Source organism: Saccopteryx bilineata, chromosome 1 (assembly GCF_036850765.1).
Source record: "Saccopteryx bilineata isolate mSacBil1 chromosome 1, mSacBil1_pri_phased_curated, whole genome shotgun sequence".
NCBI lineage: Eukaryota > Metazoa > Chordata > Mammalia > Chiroptera > Emballonuridae > Saccopteryx > Saccopteryx bilineata.
Genome location: NC_089490.1, coordinates 314,035,396 through 314,051,468, shown reverse-complemented (window position 1 = coordinate 314,051,468; position 16,073 = coordinate 314,035,396). Strand labels below are relative to the sequence as shown.

At 39.3% G+C, this 16,073-nt stretch overlaps 1 protein-coding gene across 4 annotated transcripts; it reads right to left on the bottom strand.

Moving 5' to 3' along the window:
• Positions 1–949: 949 nt before the first annotated feature.
• MSANTD4 (Myb/SANT DNA binding domain containing 4 with coiled-coils) lies at positions 950–13,949 on the bottom strand. Of its 4 annotated transcripts, none has more exons than XM_066247632.1 (4): positions 13,833–13,949; positions 12,820–12,908; positions 4,825–5,446; positions 950–4,480 (listed from the first exon to the last, which is right to left on the bottom strand). In XM_066247632.1, the coding sequence occupies exons 3-4, from the start codon at positions 5,284–5,286 to the stop codon at positions 3,884–3,886; spliced, it is 1,059 nt and encodes a 352-aa protein (XP_066103729.1). In that variant the 5' UTR covers positions 5,287–5,446; positions 12,820–12,908; positions 13,833–13,949; the 3' UTR covers positions 950–3,883. The 4 variants fall into 4 exon arrangements, with proteins under 4 accessions (XP_066103729.1, XP_066103720.1, XP_066103738.1 ...); XM_066247623.1 differs by having other exon boundaries at positions 13,531–13,922; XM_066247641.1 differs by lacking the exon at positions 12,820–12,908 and having other exon boundaries at positions 13,531–13,922.
• Positions 13,950–16,073: the final 2,124 nt, after the last annotated feature.

Here is a 16,073-nt window from a genome sequence, read left to right as displayed (position 1 = left end):
TCATTTTTGGAAAACACAGTCCACAGGGTTTTGGAGAGATAAGAGGAGACTAAAGAACTAGAGTAAATTTGCAGTGTTGAGAGCCCAGAAGAGACTGAATTTGGAGCAGCTAACCTGCCTGGGTATATGAGTGAGATGGCGATCATGAAATCTGCGCAGGGATGAAAACTGCTATGAGAGGAGAAATTGGAAGGGGAGCTGGACTTGGAGTCCTGAGGTTGACAAACACCTGCAGCAAGCTGGGAGGCTTGGGGGTATAGTCACTGGGTTGGTCATTGGATTTGTTATTATGAAGGAGAGGAGGCTCAACTCAGAATACTGAGACAGAACAAGTGTTCAAGGTGAAGTGGAAGAAGTGAAACAGGTGATAACAAACAGAACTAAGTGGACAGAGCTATCAAGGATTCTTCACCCTACACCAGAATTACCTGGAACTTCCTAGGCTGACCAATGGTAGAGAGGTGAGTCAATGCGTGAGTGTTACTGAGAACTGTGATGAAAAGAAGACAGTGATTTTGGGTGTCCGCATCAAAGGTGAGGGGTGTTTTTTTTTTTCTTTTTCATAAGGGAATGAATGAACAATGATCTGGAAATAGCACAGGGAACAAAGAGAACCTAGACCCAACAACTGACCTGAGTCTCATAAGAGGGCATGAGAGGACTTAGTGAATACATACAAATTAAAATCCTTGTCACTCTGTTTGTTGAATCAAGAGACACATTTGGTCTGAGTCAGGATGCAGATCATCTTTAATGGGAAAGAGAATCCTCCAAATGGTAGTTATGTCAGGGAATACAAGGCCATCCCAAGTCCACTTCTAATGCAAGAGCAAACAGCACAGCCAAAGGTCAGAGTCACAGCATACACATGTGGCAGCCAGGGCCCGTTCCTACTGTTTAGGAGCGGTGCTCAGACAAGTGGGCAATGAGTCATAAGCTGAGAAGACTGTTGACTTTAACATATTTATTTAAAAGTTCTTCAGGGAGACTTGGAAGACAGAATACCAATTTTACATGATAAAATATTCCAATTTTATTCAGCAAAATATGGTAGAGAATGGTAGAAATGACCAAGTCCCTAGATCTGAAAAAGCTTTGCTCCGCTGTCACACTGAGACAGAAAAATGGAAAGGTCAAGGATTAAAGCAACACAATAAAAAAAGGGGGAAGAAAAATTAGTGGAGTATTTGGAGAGCAGCTTGACCAACATTTAATTATGTTGGTAAGAGAAAATCTTAAAGTAGGCAAAGGACATTTGAGGACTTTATACTTCATAGAGAAGGAAATGGGAGGCTCATTTCAGGTGGGACATGTTTGTAATATCATTAAACTCCTTTCTGGTTTTAAAATGCATTTTCATATATGAATGCTATTATTCCAGACATGGTGAGAGTCAAGCAGGGCATATATATTCAATGTACAAGACAAGAACAGTAAGGATCAGAGACACCTCCTGCCTCATATCACCGAGCTGTCAAAGGGGAGCTGGGTGTAGACCTATGATCTTTCTAGAGCTCTGCTCCTCTTCCACTTCTTCATGTACTGTTTATTCTCTGGACATAATAAAAGCAGTATTTTGAGGCAATCTATTCTGGAAACGTCATGAGGGAGGAAGAGAAAGGAAGGAACTGAGAGACAGGTGACTGCTGATATACAGGTTGCACATGCTTCCATGCTAAGGACTACATGTGCGGTTGGAAGAGGCTGACGTCAGCATCTAAAGAAGACAAGGCTTGATCAACAACTTGGGAAGAATGAGGAAGGCAAAAAACAAACAAACTATGAAGCACAGCAGGTATCGTTAAGTCCGTTTTATAGATGAGGCAAACAAAACGGGGCAAGTTAAATGATTTTCACTAGTAGTTAAGTGGCAAAGATACAACACATAACTACACCTACAAACTTCACTACAACTTCTTAGAGCTCTTACACTAAAATCTTGCATGAGGATTGGTATGTCATTTTTAAGGTATTTAGTTAACTAAACTAACGAGGCACTGTTTCCTTTCTTATAAAAGTAGGTATAAAATGACTTAGCTCACAGGTTGTCCTGAAGAACAAATAAAATAATGTATGAAGTTCCCCAGCCCGTTCACCATAACACTCTTTCCCAGGCTTGATAACTTCAACCTTCACAGCACAAAGCATCACTTGAAATAAGCTTTCAGATAGTTAGTAGAGACAAATTTTATTCTAGGGTAGAAGCATTTCAGTAATAAAAAAATAACACTATTTCAAAGTCAAGGTAACTAAGCAGAATTATACTTTTTCCTTGTATACTCATACTTTGACATCACATAGAGTTTCAAGACATTCTTAAATTAACAAGGAACAAACGCAGATTCAAGGTAGTATCTGTCAACAAAAGAGATGTATTAAAGCTACGTGTCAGCCCTGGAAATCAGGAAATACAAAGTGATCTCGTGCAGTGATTCCCAACTTTAGTGTGCATGAGAATCACCTGAATTGTGGGAAAAGTACCTTCAGGGGACTGAAGGCAAATCATAAGTTTAAGCAAGCCCTTGGTCTCAGAATAAATACCGAAGGGACTAAAGATAAAACCTTTGTTCCTTAGGAAGGGCAAAGACAAAGTACACTACAATATATGAGAACAGCGATTTATTCACCGTGTGACTTCTCTGAGCCCCAAATTAAGTAATAATATTAGATATCACTCTCAAGAAGTATTCTACAGATTAAGTCAGACAGTGTGCAAGAAGTGTGTTCCTAATTCATAACACACGGCTACTATCATTCCATCATCATGAGGACTCAGAGGACATTCCCCCCCACCCCCACTCCCAAATAACTGCTATTATTTATTTTGAAAATCATATAACCACTCACTGAGTTCAAAATTATGGGCTATTGGTACCATTTGTATATTGGTATCAATCTTACTAGCTTCAACCACTCACATTTAAGCTTTCAGTACATGGTTGAAATGACAATATTTAAATCTAATCTATAAAAATTGATTCCAAGAAGAAAGGGAACCAAAGCTTAAGAAGTGTGTGTTGCTTCTAAACCATCAATAGTTGGATGAAGAACTGCTTTTCAGAGTGACTCATTTTGGACAATCTTCGATGTTCCCTGTATTGTTTTCTGAATCAGATCATTTACAGATGGTAACATGGAAATAAAATACCTGTAATTTTCATCACTTCCTAAATTCTATATACTACACAGTAATGTTTCATAGTTAACATTTTTTGGCCACTGAAGTAACTATTCACATGAATATCTGAGGTTTTCATATTCTGAAACTATAAAACAAAGCTATAGAGGTACACAGTCAGGCTGGAATAGGGTTTCACACTATCAGTAATACTGACATTTTGGGTTGGACAATCCTTTTTTTGTAGGGGTCTGTCCTGTGCACTGTTAGATGTAGGCATCCCTGACCTCTACCCACCCACTACATGCCAGCAACAACCCCCAGCCCCCAGTTCTCAGTTTTGAAAGCCAAAACTGTCTGCAACCCCCAACCCCCACTTCTCAGTTTTGAAAGCCAAAACTGCAAATATTGCCAAATGTCTCCTGGGGGCAAAAATCACACCCAGTTGAAAACCACTGAGCTAGACTTTTACAGACATAACTGTGAACTCCGAGAGCACAGATTATACACACTTATGTAATTTTACTAATTTAAGGCGTACAGCACAATAGTTCCTGCTATACTCTTTATACTAGGGCACATAATTGTTATATAACATAATACCTAAGCATATAGTTACTCACATATAACTATCTTTATCCTACTGAAAACACTGACATTAAACAGGGAGAAAACCCCCAGCTAATCCTGTAACCATTTTCATATTACCCAATACAGAGAAAAACCTACAGTTTACAAGTATCTGCTAATGGAGACCCAGAGAAATCACTGCAAGTGCCCTTCCTTCTGAATTCGAAGTCTCTCTTTCTCTACTTGTAAGCGTTCCTTTTCTATCTGCAGCTTCTCCGATTCGAACTTCAAAAACTGCAGTCTATCCTTCTCCAGTTGCAAGCGTTCTCTCTCAAGCTTTAGTTTCTCCGTTTCTATGTCCTGTGGCTGAAGCATGGACTTTTCTCCTTGACCAAGTTCACTGTCCAGAGATGGCTTCTCGGAGTTGACGATCTGCAGCCTCAGCTTCTCCCTCTCAATCTGCAGCCGCTCCTTCTCCAGCTGCAGCCGCTCCTTCTCCAGCTGCAGCCGCTCGTGCTCCAATTCCAAGTGCCGCAGCCGCTCCTTCTCGATCTGCAGCCGCTCCTTCTCCACCTGCAGTCTCTCCGCCTCAATATCCAGCCGACGCTTCTCCAACTCTAGTTTCTGTTTCTCGATGTTTACAAGCAGATGGGGCTCATCAAATGCAGACCTCGATGGTGTTGAGTTTAAAGTAAAAAACTCATCGATGTGGGGGAAATCTGGAAGTTCATTTTCCCTCCTGGAATCTGGGATAACGGATGACAGTATTTCTTCATCCTCCTCAATCTCAAACTAAAAGAAAAGAGGAATGCAATTGTCAGTATTATTTGTTTCATGGTTGTTAATTTGACTAAATATTTCTTAAAATCTTTTTGTATCGTTTGAGGATATAAAACCATTTACTTTGAAGTCTGAATAATACAATGAATTAGCAGATGTCACTGCCACCACTGAGAGAAGTATATTTAGATGAGAAGAGATAAATGATATAAAGAAAAAATGGAATAACTTTATATGCTATTTTTAAGTTAGTTTGAAAATCTGAGAGGTTCTGAACTGTTCCTGGACTATAATTAACTCACATATCAGAACTGGGGAAATTAAATGAATAAAAGGGCCCACAGGCTAATACTTACTTCAGGACTCTGGGGATCTCTTTCTTCCACTTCCACTTTGACCTCGGTTAAGGATCCACCCGCATCCCGGAAATCGGCCACATTTTGCCAATCAAAGTTTGCATCATTTCGGAATCCAATCTTTTCATCTATCTCTTCAGTAAGAGAATCATCTAAATCAGATGAGGGCAGGGGAAAGCCAGACCCAACCAGCTTAATGTTCGCCTTCATCCTTTTTCTCTTCATGAGCGCCCGCCAGTCCAGGTACCTCCTTTTCACTTCCGTGCCGGTCCTCTGCTCTCCCTCTCCCACCGCGTTCACGCACTGCGCAATCTCCTCCCACGCCATTCGCTTCATCACGTTAATGGTCGTATTGAGCTGCTTGGAAAAAATGACTTCTTTCCTTTTGGTAATTTCTTTCAAAAGAGTCTGAGTTTCTTGAACACTAAAATTGCTTTTCCTTTTCCTTTTCAACTGCTTCATTTTTCTAATTTAAATGCAGTTTTTACTTTTAGAGAAGACTGACAAAAGTTTGAGCAATGCTACAAAATATAGAAATCAAGAACAATCCCTTGTTGGCACTTCGTTTATATCAGTTTACTGTTCATTAGTAGCAAAGTAGCCAAGGCAGGCTGGTTAATTCCTAAAGAGAAAAAAGTAAAAATCAGTCAACCTTTAACTTCTGCAATGCACTTAAACCCAGTAAGATATATATATATATAAAATTAATTTATATATATAATTAACTTATATACATATAATTTAAACAAACCAAAAACAAAACAACAAAAAACAAAAAACTCTAAACATGGCTCAAAATTGCCTACATTTATTCCTGTCCCTGCCAGCAGCACCATTTTCTTACCTGGGCTGCTGTCACGATTCCTCACTAATTGGATTCCTCACTAATTGCCGCTATTCACACTTGACCCACTTCCTACTTCTCCAGCTCCCTCCCCACCGACTCTCCCCAGTCCATCCTTTCTACTCCAACTACACTGGCCTTCTTTCAGAATGGGGATTCTTGTCCAGCTCTTTCCCTGTTCAGCACATTTGCACAAACCTGTCCCTATCTGTCCCTCTGATATCTCAAACCTGTCCCTATCTGTCCCTCTGATTATCTGTCCTTTCGATATCTCAAACCAGATGAGCCCGTGCTCAAGTCGCAACCTCAGGGTTTCAAACCTGGGTCCTCCACTAGTCCCAGTCGAATGCTCTATCCACTGCACCACCGCCTGGTCAGGCTGTCCTGGGCGATTTTAATAGCAGAGTTGAAGATCATGACATAGGAAAGCAATTGTATTTGGAGCCTCCATGAAATAAATTTTAAAATATCCATAGCAAAATTTTAATATAAATTCTGAATGGAAAAGATACTTATAAACATTGCTCTTAGATGGATGCAGGACAGAATGTTTCTCCAATTTTCAGAAAGTCATACTGTCAAAGCATCGAAGAGGTGATATGCAACAGAATTCTGTTGGAAAGGTAAACTTTTCAGGCACCCCCAGACCAACTGAATCAAAAACTCTGGTGATGGGACCTGGTATAGAAACCTGTGCTTCAATAAGACCTCAGATAATTCTAACATACGCTAAAATCTGAGAATCACTGTGTAACCCACACCATTATAACACAAATGCTTAACTGACTTGACTCTCCCACACACTTTGATTTCAGATCTGAAACAAGTGCATCTGATTGGCAGAATCTACAGCACAGATAAAATCCCTCATGACAATGGAGACAGCAAATGTGGTTTTTCTGTCATCTAGCCTTTACATTATTATGAGAAGGCACAGTAGGAACCTGGAAAAGGCGTTGAGTGAGTCTTTTCCTTGGAAAAGAGATTTTAAAAGTAGGTAATGGGAGACAAGGGCCCAGAAAGAGTAAAGGACATATTCATAAACCATGTTTTTGACTTCCAAATTCACTCCTTGATCACAGTAAGAGCTGACTTTTCCTCCCCTACAAAATGGGAGGGTGGGATGAGATTACTCAGGGCCCTTCCAGCTCCATTATTATGTGATCATAAACACTTCCTAACCAATATGAAGGAAAAATACCTTTAATCTACTAAGTTTCATAGTCTGTCATAAAATCTCCACCAGAGCATTGAATGTGAGATACCATCATTTCTATTTGCAAAATAAAATTAAAAGAAGTTAAATAATTTGCAAACTATGCAGCCAGTTAAATGAACTTGTCTCCAGGTTCTCTTAGGTTACATTTCCGTCCACTTAATTAGCAGCTTGTGATTGCTACATCTTAAATGTGCTGATAAGTTTTGAGATTTGAGTCTTTTAGAAGATTTTCAAAAAGAGCAGAGTCTTATATATGTGAAAGGTTTGGATAATGTTCTGTATATAGGCAGAAAAACATTTCAAAGCTTCAACCAGTTAGGTTTCACTCTACCATGGTTTCTTCTCTTAAGTAGTTTAATGTCAGCCAAGTTATAATTTTTATTAATGTGAAAAATATTTCTCTAGTAATCGGCAATTCAAATGGTATCTTCTACTGAAGCAAAACATAACAATTGCATAAGGCTAACTTAATTTAATTGAAAAATGTACAAATCTTTTTTTTTAATCATTGTTTGAGCCTTTTCTGTTTAGAACTTAAAAGTGGATGTAACCTCCTTGTTTCTAAACAAATAAAAAGGGTATTTTTATTATGATTATACTAAACTTTTATACAATTTTTCCTTTTGAAGTTCCCAGTAATCTTTGTTTAAATGATTCTGTATGTATCTAATAACATCACCAAAACATGCTCATCACTATCTTTTTGTTTCCCATCACTCATGCGACATAACTATCTCCTGAACTGCCACTTGCTCCCAAAATGGAGGTCAGAGAGAACTCAAATTTCAAAAGAGCAGAAAATGAACTCTCAAAACATCACTGTCACTGTCACATTCCCATAAAAAGGACAAAGCATGCAAAAACAAAAAAACAACAACAAAAAGATTGCAAGCAAACCAATTCTCATGTAGACTTCCAAAATTTCCCGAGATAATTTAATAAAATTGCAATCCACTAAATTGGAATGCCTGATCAGTAGCAGCACTTTTCATCTTGGCTTAGGCAATCACTGCCCTTACAGTCAAATAGAGTCCTCCTGTTACCATTAGGCAAATGTACTCATAAATTACAGCATCATCACCTGACCTGTGGTGGCAGTGGATAAAGCGTCAACCTGCAACGCTGAGGTCGCTGGTTCAGAGACCTGGACTTGCCCAGTCAAGGCACATATGAAAAGCAATTACTATGCATTGATGCTTCCCACTCCTATTACCCCCTCTCTCCTCTCTAAAATCAATAAATAAAACACAAATTTCAAAATTAAGAAAAAAAGAGCATCATCAAAAGAGACAGTGGTTTTCCAACTGCTGGTGCACCAGAAATTTTGTGCTGTCTGTGAAAGTCTGACAGCAAAGTCAGATTGTCTGGGTTAGAAAATTGGCTCTGCCACTTCCTAATTGTGTGAGCTTAGTGACTTAAACTCCCTGTGTGCAACTCACTTGTAAAATAATTGTGATACTTCATAGAGATACTGTAAGGACTAAAGGATTTACTAAAATATGGAGAATAGTTCTAGGCACACACTAAGTAAGTTAAGTTTGGTATTATTGCATCAAAGGCAAAAATCTTTAAGTAATTTTGACATAGGAAACAGAAAGGTCACAATAATATTGGTATTTCTGTGCCCAGGTCAAGTGGTAGGTCTATGGATCTTTTATGCTTCATAACATATACGCAATAATTAGGCGTATGTTGGAACCTGCTGGTGTGAGCTGGTAGTCAATTTTGCAAGTGTCTTCCCAACTCCACATTCATTGATGTCATGCTGGGAGCCGGAAACTGGCCAGATGGCAGAATTTACAACACGAAAATAGGCAAATGTTACAAAATAGAACTTATTTTGTTGAGTGGTCAGGTGGCTGGTTTACTAGTCTACTTAGTTACATTATTTTTTGCATATCTCAAATATTACCTAATAAAAATTAAGAAAGTTGAATGTTTTAACATCTAATTCCAAGTCAATTTAGTGAACATTCATGAAGAACTGTAATTGTAGGGGACCACATCTAATCAGCACTTTGGCCTAACATTCCTTATTGAATTCAAGTTATCAAATGGGCTGGAAAAGTATTCAGCTTCTAAGCCATATAAAAAAGAACTGAAGCAAAATGACTTACAAATCATTAAGCTAGCCCAAATATGCTTTTCGTTAGTACTACTGTGGCAGCATACTTCAAGGAACAGAAGTCAAAACTTGGCTTTTTCCTTCCCCTACCAACTGCTCCAGCACTATGAGGACCTGAGAGGCAAGTAGCCCACCTGCTCCAGAGACAGTATGTTCAATAGACATAAAAATATAACGTTAAATAGGAAGGTGATTGAGTGATTGAAAAGAGTAGAACGTGAAACAAAATAACTCAAGGAAGGAAGGTAGTGAAACTAAAAGTTCTATGGGCAGAGCGTATGTTTAAAAGAAAAAGGCAGCCCAAGTCAATATAGGCAAGGAGCAGCTTATGAGATTATGTAAAGACTTTAGATAAACTACCCAGAAAATAACAATGCCAAAGAACATAACGGTCAACAAGTTATACAAAATCTGACAAGAAAGTTTTAAGTAATCAGGCTATATTACTATTTATGCAGTGTGACCAATGATAACCAGGTTATCAGACATATTTTTAATGAAATCAGGTTAGATGTCTTCAAAAATAAAAGTTAATTATATCAAATTCCATATCAAATTAAATACTTAACATGTATTAAGGATGAAATTTTGTTTTCAAAAGATAGAAAATGTCTCAGACTATTTAAATAGTTTCTTGAACCATTGAAAAAGCACTATCATATTTTTAAAGCAAAAGTGTGGTAGAAACAAATATAAATATTTATCAATAAAGGACTGGACAAATAAACTATGCTACAACCACATAATGGAATATATGTGATAAATGCCATATGAGAGTATAAATATGGTTTAGTGCAACAACATTATTCCCATGTCAATGCTGAAGGTAAGGCAAGCAACAACAGAAAGGAAATGTATATGGGTGTCCACGTGTGTGTACACACTCGAAGAAGCTTAATTCTCAATTTAGGAACATTTATACACAGAATATGCTACGACTTGCAACAGGTTCACTCGCTCTGGCCAATCGTCGGCTCTGAGGATCACATGCACAGCCATTTGTTTCAGCCATGTAGTGTTTATGAGCCCAGAGTACACTGGTTTACTTTGACGTATTGAACACTGTTATCAGTATACTTATGAGGGATTTTTATTACAGAAAAATACATTTTTTAAAGTCCCATAAATACCCACAAATCCCTGTTGACTTTTTGAAAAAGCAAAATACACATATATGGTCAGAAAAACTATATAAAGTTACCAAACAAAGTGGAAGTCTCTCTCCACCAACAACGTAAAATGAATGATTTCCTGAGATTCCGGGAAGTCATGTTTCTAATAGCATATATGTATCCATGAACACACATTATGTATTATATTTTACATGAGTATATATTAATTCCATTCACATACGTAACTAAAAAAGCAGTGACTGCTGAAATGTAGAGATGTGAAATATAAAAAAGTGAAAAAACTGAAGAGAAAAATGAGATGTAACCATATGTATGTCAAAAATTATAGGCCCTGGCCGGTTGGCTCAGTGGTAGAGCGTCGGCCTGGCGTGCGTAAGTCCCGGGTTTGATTCCTGGCCAGGGCACACAGGAGAAGCGCCCACCTGCTTCTCCACCCCTCCCCTTCTCCTTCTTCTCTGTCTCTCTCTTCCCCTCCCACAGCCGAGGCTCCACTGGAGCAAAGATGGCCTGGGCGCTGGGGATGGCTCTTTGGCCTCTGCCCCAGGCGCTAGAGTGGCTCTGGTCGCGACAGAGCGACGCCAGGAGGGGCAGAGCATCGCCCCCTGGTGGGCAGAGCGTCGCCTCCTGGTGGGCGTGCCGGGTGGATCCCGGTTGGGCGCATGCGGGAGTCTGTCTGATTGTCTCTCCCCGTTTCCGGCTTCAGAAAAATACAAAAAAAAAAATTATAACATTACAAAGTAGAAGTTGTGATATGAACACAGACTACCGAGGCTTGTATGTTAATTCTACTACTTACTAGTGCTGCCATATTAAGCAAATCACTTAACATTTAAAACTTATTTCCTCATCTATAAATGGGAAAAAATAATTAAAACTCATGATGGTTTGAGGAGTAAAAGAGATAATCCAATTAAGATCTCACAATGGCCCTGGCAGGATTGCTCAATTAGTCAGAACATCATCTTGATGCGCAGAGGTTACTGGTTTGATCCATGGAGGACACATATAAGGACAGATCAATGTTTCCGTCTCTTTCTCTCTCTTTCCAATTCCTCTCTCTCTAAAATCAATCAATAAATTTAAAATAACAATAATAAAGAATTTCATAATGCCTATGATCTAGTAAGCCCTCAACAAGTATCAGCTCTTATCAATTTCCTTGTACAATGTCTGGACACAGTAGGTGAAAACTTTTTTACTGGATGAATAATGCAAATAAATGAAAAGTGCAACAAAAGCAGTACTAACAAAATACACTGGGAATTCAGGAAAAAAGTAGAAATTTTTGGTAGGATCAAGGATGCTGTAAGAAGAAACCAGCATTTGGTTTGGATCTTATAAAACAAGTAGATTGAGGGACAGTAATAAAGGGGAGAAACTAGGTTGGGGCCAAACATCAGCAGACGTTTTTAATGTTGGCTTAGAAAGACCTTATACTTTGCTACAATACTTACTACAGAACACATATATATCTGTATAAGTTCACATATTTTTGAAATTCAGGCAGGTTACCTTCTCTATAAAGACAATGTTACTGTAATAATATATAAACTATAATATACTGCTCACAAAAATTAGGGGATATTTCAAAATAAATATGAAGTGATAAAAAAGCATTTTTTTTATTTAACAAGAACATCAGAAAAGCAAACAAGTCAAAGAAAGTTGTTCAATTATGCAAATGAGATTGAAAACCAACTTTTATTTCATTGGTGAAAATGCACTATACAAAAGGCTGAAAATACTGGAGTATCTGCACGTTCCCTAATCCCCTAATTTTTGTGAGCAGTGTACATAAAATGTAAGTATATAATAATAAACAATGATTATAGTTAAAACAATCCTGATTTATGCAGCTATCAATCACCAGATTCTGCTGCAGACTGTGAGATCAATTTATTAATTGGATTGTGGTAAACTTATTGGTACGTGACAGACCTAACAGTCTTCTTAAAACTATGCCTGAGTCAACATAGTTCTAAAATTTTGGCAGCAGTAATTGTTATTTTCATGTCCTATTTTTTTCCCAACAATCTGTAACTCCTTATCTCTTTTACAAAACTGTTATCTCTTTGTCCCTGACTGTTCTATGCTAAACAGACAATTTCATTGACCAAATGCACTTCAACACACACTTGTTACCTTAATGAAATATTAGGATGTATCTTACATTTCTAGTCAGTCATGGCTTACCTGTGTAAAATCTTTTGACATCTGATTAATGTTAGAAAGTATCAAAATTAATGTACCTTGACTTTAAATTTGGTAGCTATGCCTGCAGGGTTAGAAACTATTTCTAGAAATGTGTTTTTTTTTCTTTTTCTGTCTCTCCTTTACATTGTTGAATTCATTTAAGAGAGCTTGTGCTTCTGTCATCCATTACCCAATGATTTATTCAAATACTTGTTGAGCTCCTACTATGTGTCAGGCACATATTCTTGGTGCTAGGGATATAACGTCTCATAAAATGTGAAATGTGTTACTGTAGATAACAAGTATTACCCTTTTATATTGGTGGTCTTCCCTAGTTTTATAGAAGGTAATTCAGAAGTTGCAACCTCTAAAAATTCATAGACCTTCCATGCTGAGTCACAGAGAACAGTCATTTTCACAAATGCCACTTCACAATCATTCTTTTCTGGTTGAAAATAGGTATAATAAATAGTTCACTTACGTAATCTTTATGAAGATGATGTACCACCAATGGCATATTATAACAGGGCAATTTTTTTTCAAGGACTAATGGAATGAAGTTCCTAAATACTGCATAATAAGACAGAATTAAAAGTTTTTTTGAGGAAAATCAAGCAATAAATTCTAGGTCCCCCCAAAATTGAGGAGTAAATTCATTAGGCTACTCTAGAAGAAAAAAGCATCACAAAATCTACCGACTTCCCACCCACTACTCCCTCCCTCCATATTCTTGTGCAGCAAGAATTTTTAAAACATGCAATATTTGACTATTTGGACAAGGCACTGACCTTTTTCCTTAGATTGTAAAATTAAAAAATGACAACAAACAACAAAACAGCCGTCCAGTGTGACCAAATCAAAATTATACCTACATTTTTGTCAGATAAGCAAAAATATATTTCTTTGCTATTCCGCAGAAGTTTAGTACTTAGTTTATGTGTGCCATTAGATGAAAAAGGTTGAAAATCACTGTTAAAGGAAAATCACTTCCCTGCCAAAGAAAATGCTCTTCTCTAAAACTTCTCTGAAATTGCGGTATGTAAATAACTAAAGTTTACTTAAAACCGCCAGTGATAAGATTAATAAAGGAGCCCTCACTCGCGCTTCCCTCCCGATGCCCTGCCACAATCCCTGGGAAGAATCCAGGAAAACCGAATGCCCAGGAGGCCTCCCAGGAGCAGCGGGAACGCACCTGACTCGGTCATAACGCTGCGGCTGCACCTGGCGGGAGACGGGGTAACCAGGAAAGAGGGTCCTCTCTCCACATACTAAATTCGAGTCCCGATCAAGTGCCCCTAAACTTCTTCGGTCTGGTTTCAGTAGCCTGGGCCCTCCCACCGTCCCGGGTCAAGCTGCAGACACGATGGGTACTTCTGCCTAGCGTCCCCTACGCCAAAGAGCCAGAGCCAGAGCTGGCAGCGGGGGGGAGGGGAGTGACGGGGCAGCCACCTGCCGCTGACCCCTTCGGGGCCTTCCCGCTGCGAAGGCACCCACCGTCCGCGTAGTCGCCGCCTCTTCTGGGACTACCCGTACACCCACGACCCTGCAGCACCTCCGCCTAGTCGCCTCTAAGGGGTATAGAAAAAAAAGATGCTTCATTGATTGCCCGCCCCTTACTTCGTCCATCCCCTTTCTGTAATCCATTGGCTGATGCGGCTGCCGCTCCATCGAAGCGTCTTATTCATTGGTCCAGAAGGTAATGGCTTTCTGGCTAACGGCCCGCCCCAGGTCTGGCCTCACAATGGGAGCCGAGTCCCAAACCGGTTCCGGGTTAGTGTCCTGGAATTCCTCCCCCTTGTGGTTCGCGGCCTCCCGCTCTGCGCTCAGTCTTTGGCGCTCGGCTCTGTCAGTCAAGTGTGCGCTAGGAAAGGATAGGACCTTAACCTGCTGTGCTGTTCCGCCTGGTTGGGACGCTTCCCGCTGCCTCTCCAAACTCTACTCTGTCCTTGACCCTCAGCTTTGAAAAGGGCAAAGAGGCAGCGGGACTGTGGTGTTGCCCCCTGGTTCCCAGCCCAGCATCGTTTTCTCCTCAACCAAAAGCAACCTAGTTTGGCCTCAACCATTTCTCTGAGTCTTCCCTTGCCAAGGCCACAGATGATTTCCTTACGGCTAAACTAGGCATCATTTCACAGTCCTTATCTTACTTGAATCCTCAAAAAACATTTCACTTGTTGACTGGTTCTTAATTGTTACCCATCATATGTGCTTCTCCTGGTTTTCCTTCCTCTACGTCGTCCTTTCTAGTCCTCTTTGCAGTTGGCTTTTTCGTTGCCACCCCTAGGAAGACTAACGGGGCTGTCTTCCCGTCGCCTTTGTACAGGCTTCCATTGAGACCCCGAATTGCATCAGTAGCCCCCTTACTAGTCTCAGTATCTTGCCAGCCGAACTGCAGTCCATTTTTCACACTGTAGCCAAAATGGGCTGCTCAAGGTTCTTTAATGGAATCACACCCGTCTTGTGATAAAGTACGAAGTGTTTACAACAGTGTCTTTTCCCTCAGGCTTTATCTTCCACTTCAGGCTTTATCTTCCACCGGCATTACCCCTCTTCCCCCCTTCCTTTTTCCTTCCCTCAATTCCTTTGCCTCTTTCAGTTCCTAGATTGACAGTTACTTTGAGACTTCCTTTCCACCTGGAAAGATTTCCCTCTGCCTTTTGCCTTAGAAGTCACTATCTGAAGAAAGTCTTCCTTTCTTTCCATTCACCCTACCTCCACTTCTAAGTTATCCCTCTAATGTAGGTTTGCCAAATAAAACACAGAATGCTCAGCTAAGTTTGAAGTTCAGATAAATAATAATTTTTAGTATAAGTATGTCGCATACAGTATTTGGCATTCTGTATTTTTATTTGCTAGATCTGAACTGACCTGTCCAACTTCAGTTGCCACTAGTCAAATGAGCCCTTGAAATGTGCCTAAACAACCAAATAACTAAATTTTAATTGTATTTAAATTTCAAGAAAAAACTGATATTCAATTCAGCATGCTCCCATCACTGTCAGTACCTTCCCAATGAAAGCGTTGTCACATGTTCTATGTACATGGCTCTTTCTTGTTCACTGTTGTAATTTCTTTGCACAGCGCCAAGAATATGATAGATACTCAAAAGAGATTGGGTAAATAAATAATGGAATATTCTGGATGAATGGTGAATTTTTGGTGGATATTCCCATAGGAACTCTCTACCATAAAATAAAAAGTACTTATGAAATAAGCTCTTTGTAATGATCAGTTTAATCTTTCAGATTTTTACATATGACTTTGTAAATGAAGCATGTCTATATTTTTGCTGGGAAAACATGAGAACATGTACTTATAATTTTGTTTATGGTGTGTGGTGGATGGTTTTGGGTAAGTGCAATCATATGGTGAGAGAACTATATACCTACATTATGACCAGACAGTTTCTGTCCCCTTGCAGTCTGGTCACCATGGTGAATCTATTTGCTTCAATAACAGGAATAAGGCCTAGAACTTTTTGAGCTGGTTACAAAACCTTTTCAAGATATCCTCACTTTTTTATCTCAGGTATATATAGTCTGAGTGGATGTAGACCAGGGGTCAGGAACCTTTTTGGCTGAAAGAGCTATGAATGCCACATATTTTAAAATATAATTCCATGAGAGCTATGCAACGACCCATGTACATTACGCATTATCCAATCAAAATTTGGTGTTGTCCTGGGGGACAGCTGTGATTGGCTCCAGCCACCCACAACCATGAACATGAGCGGTAAGG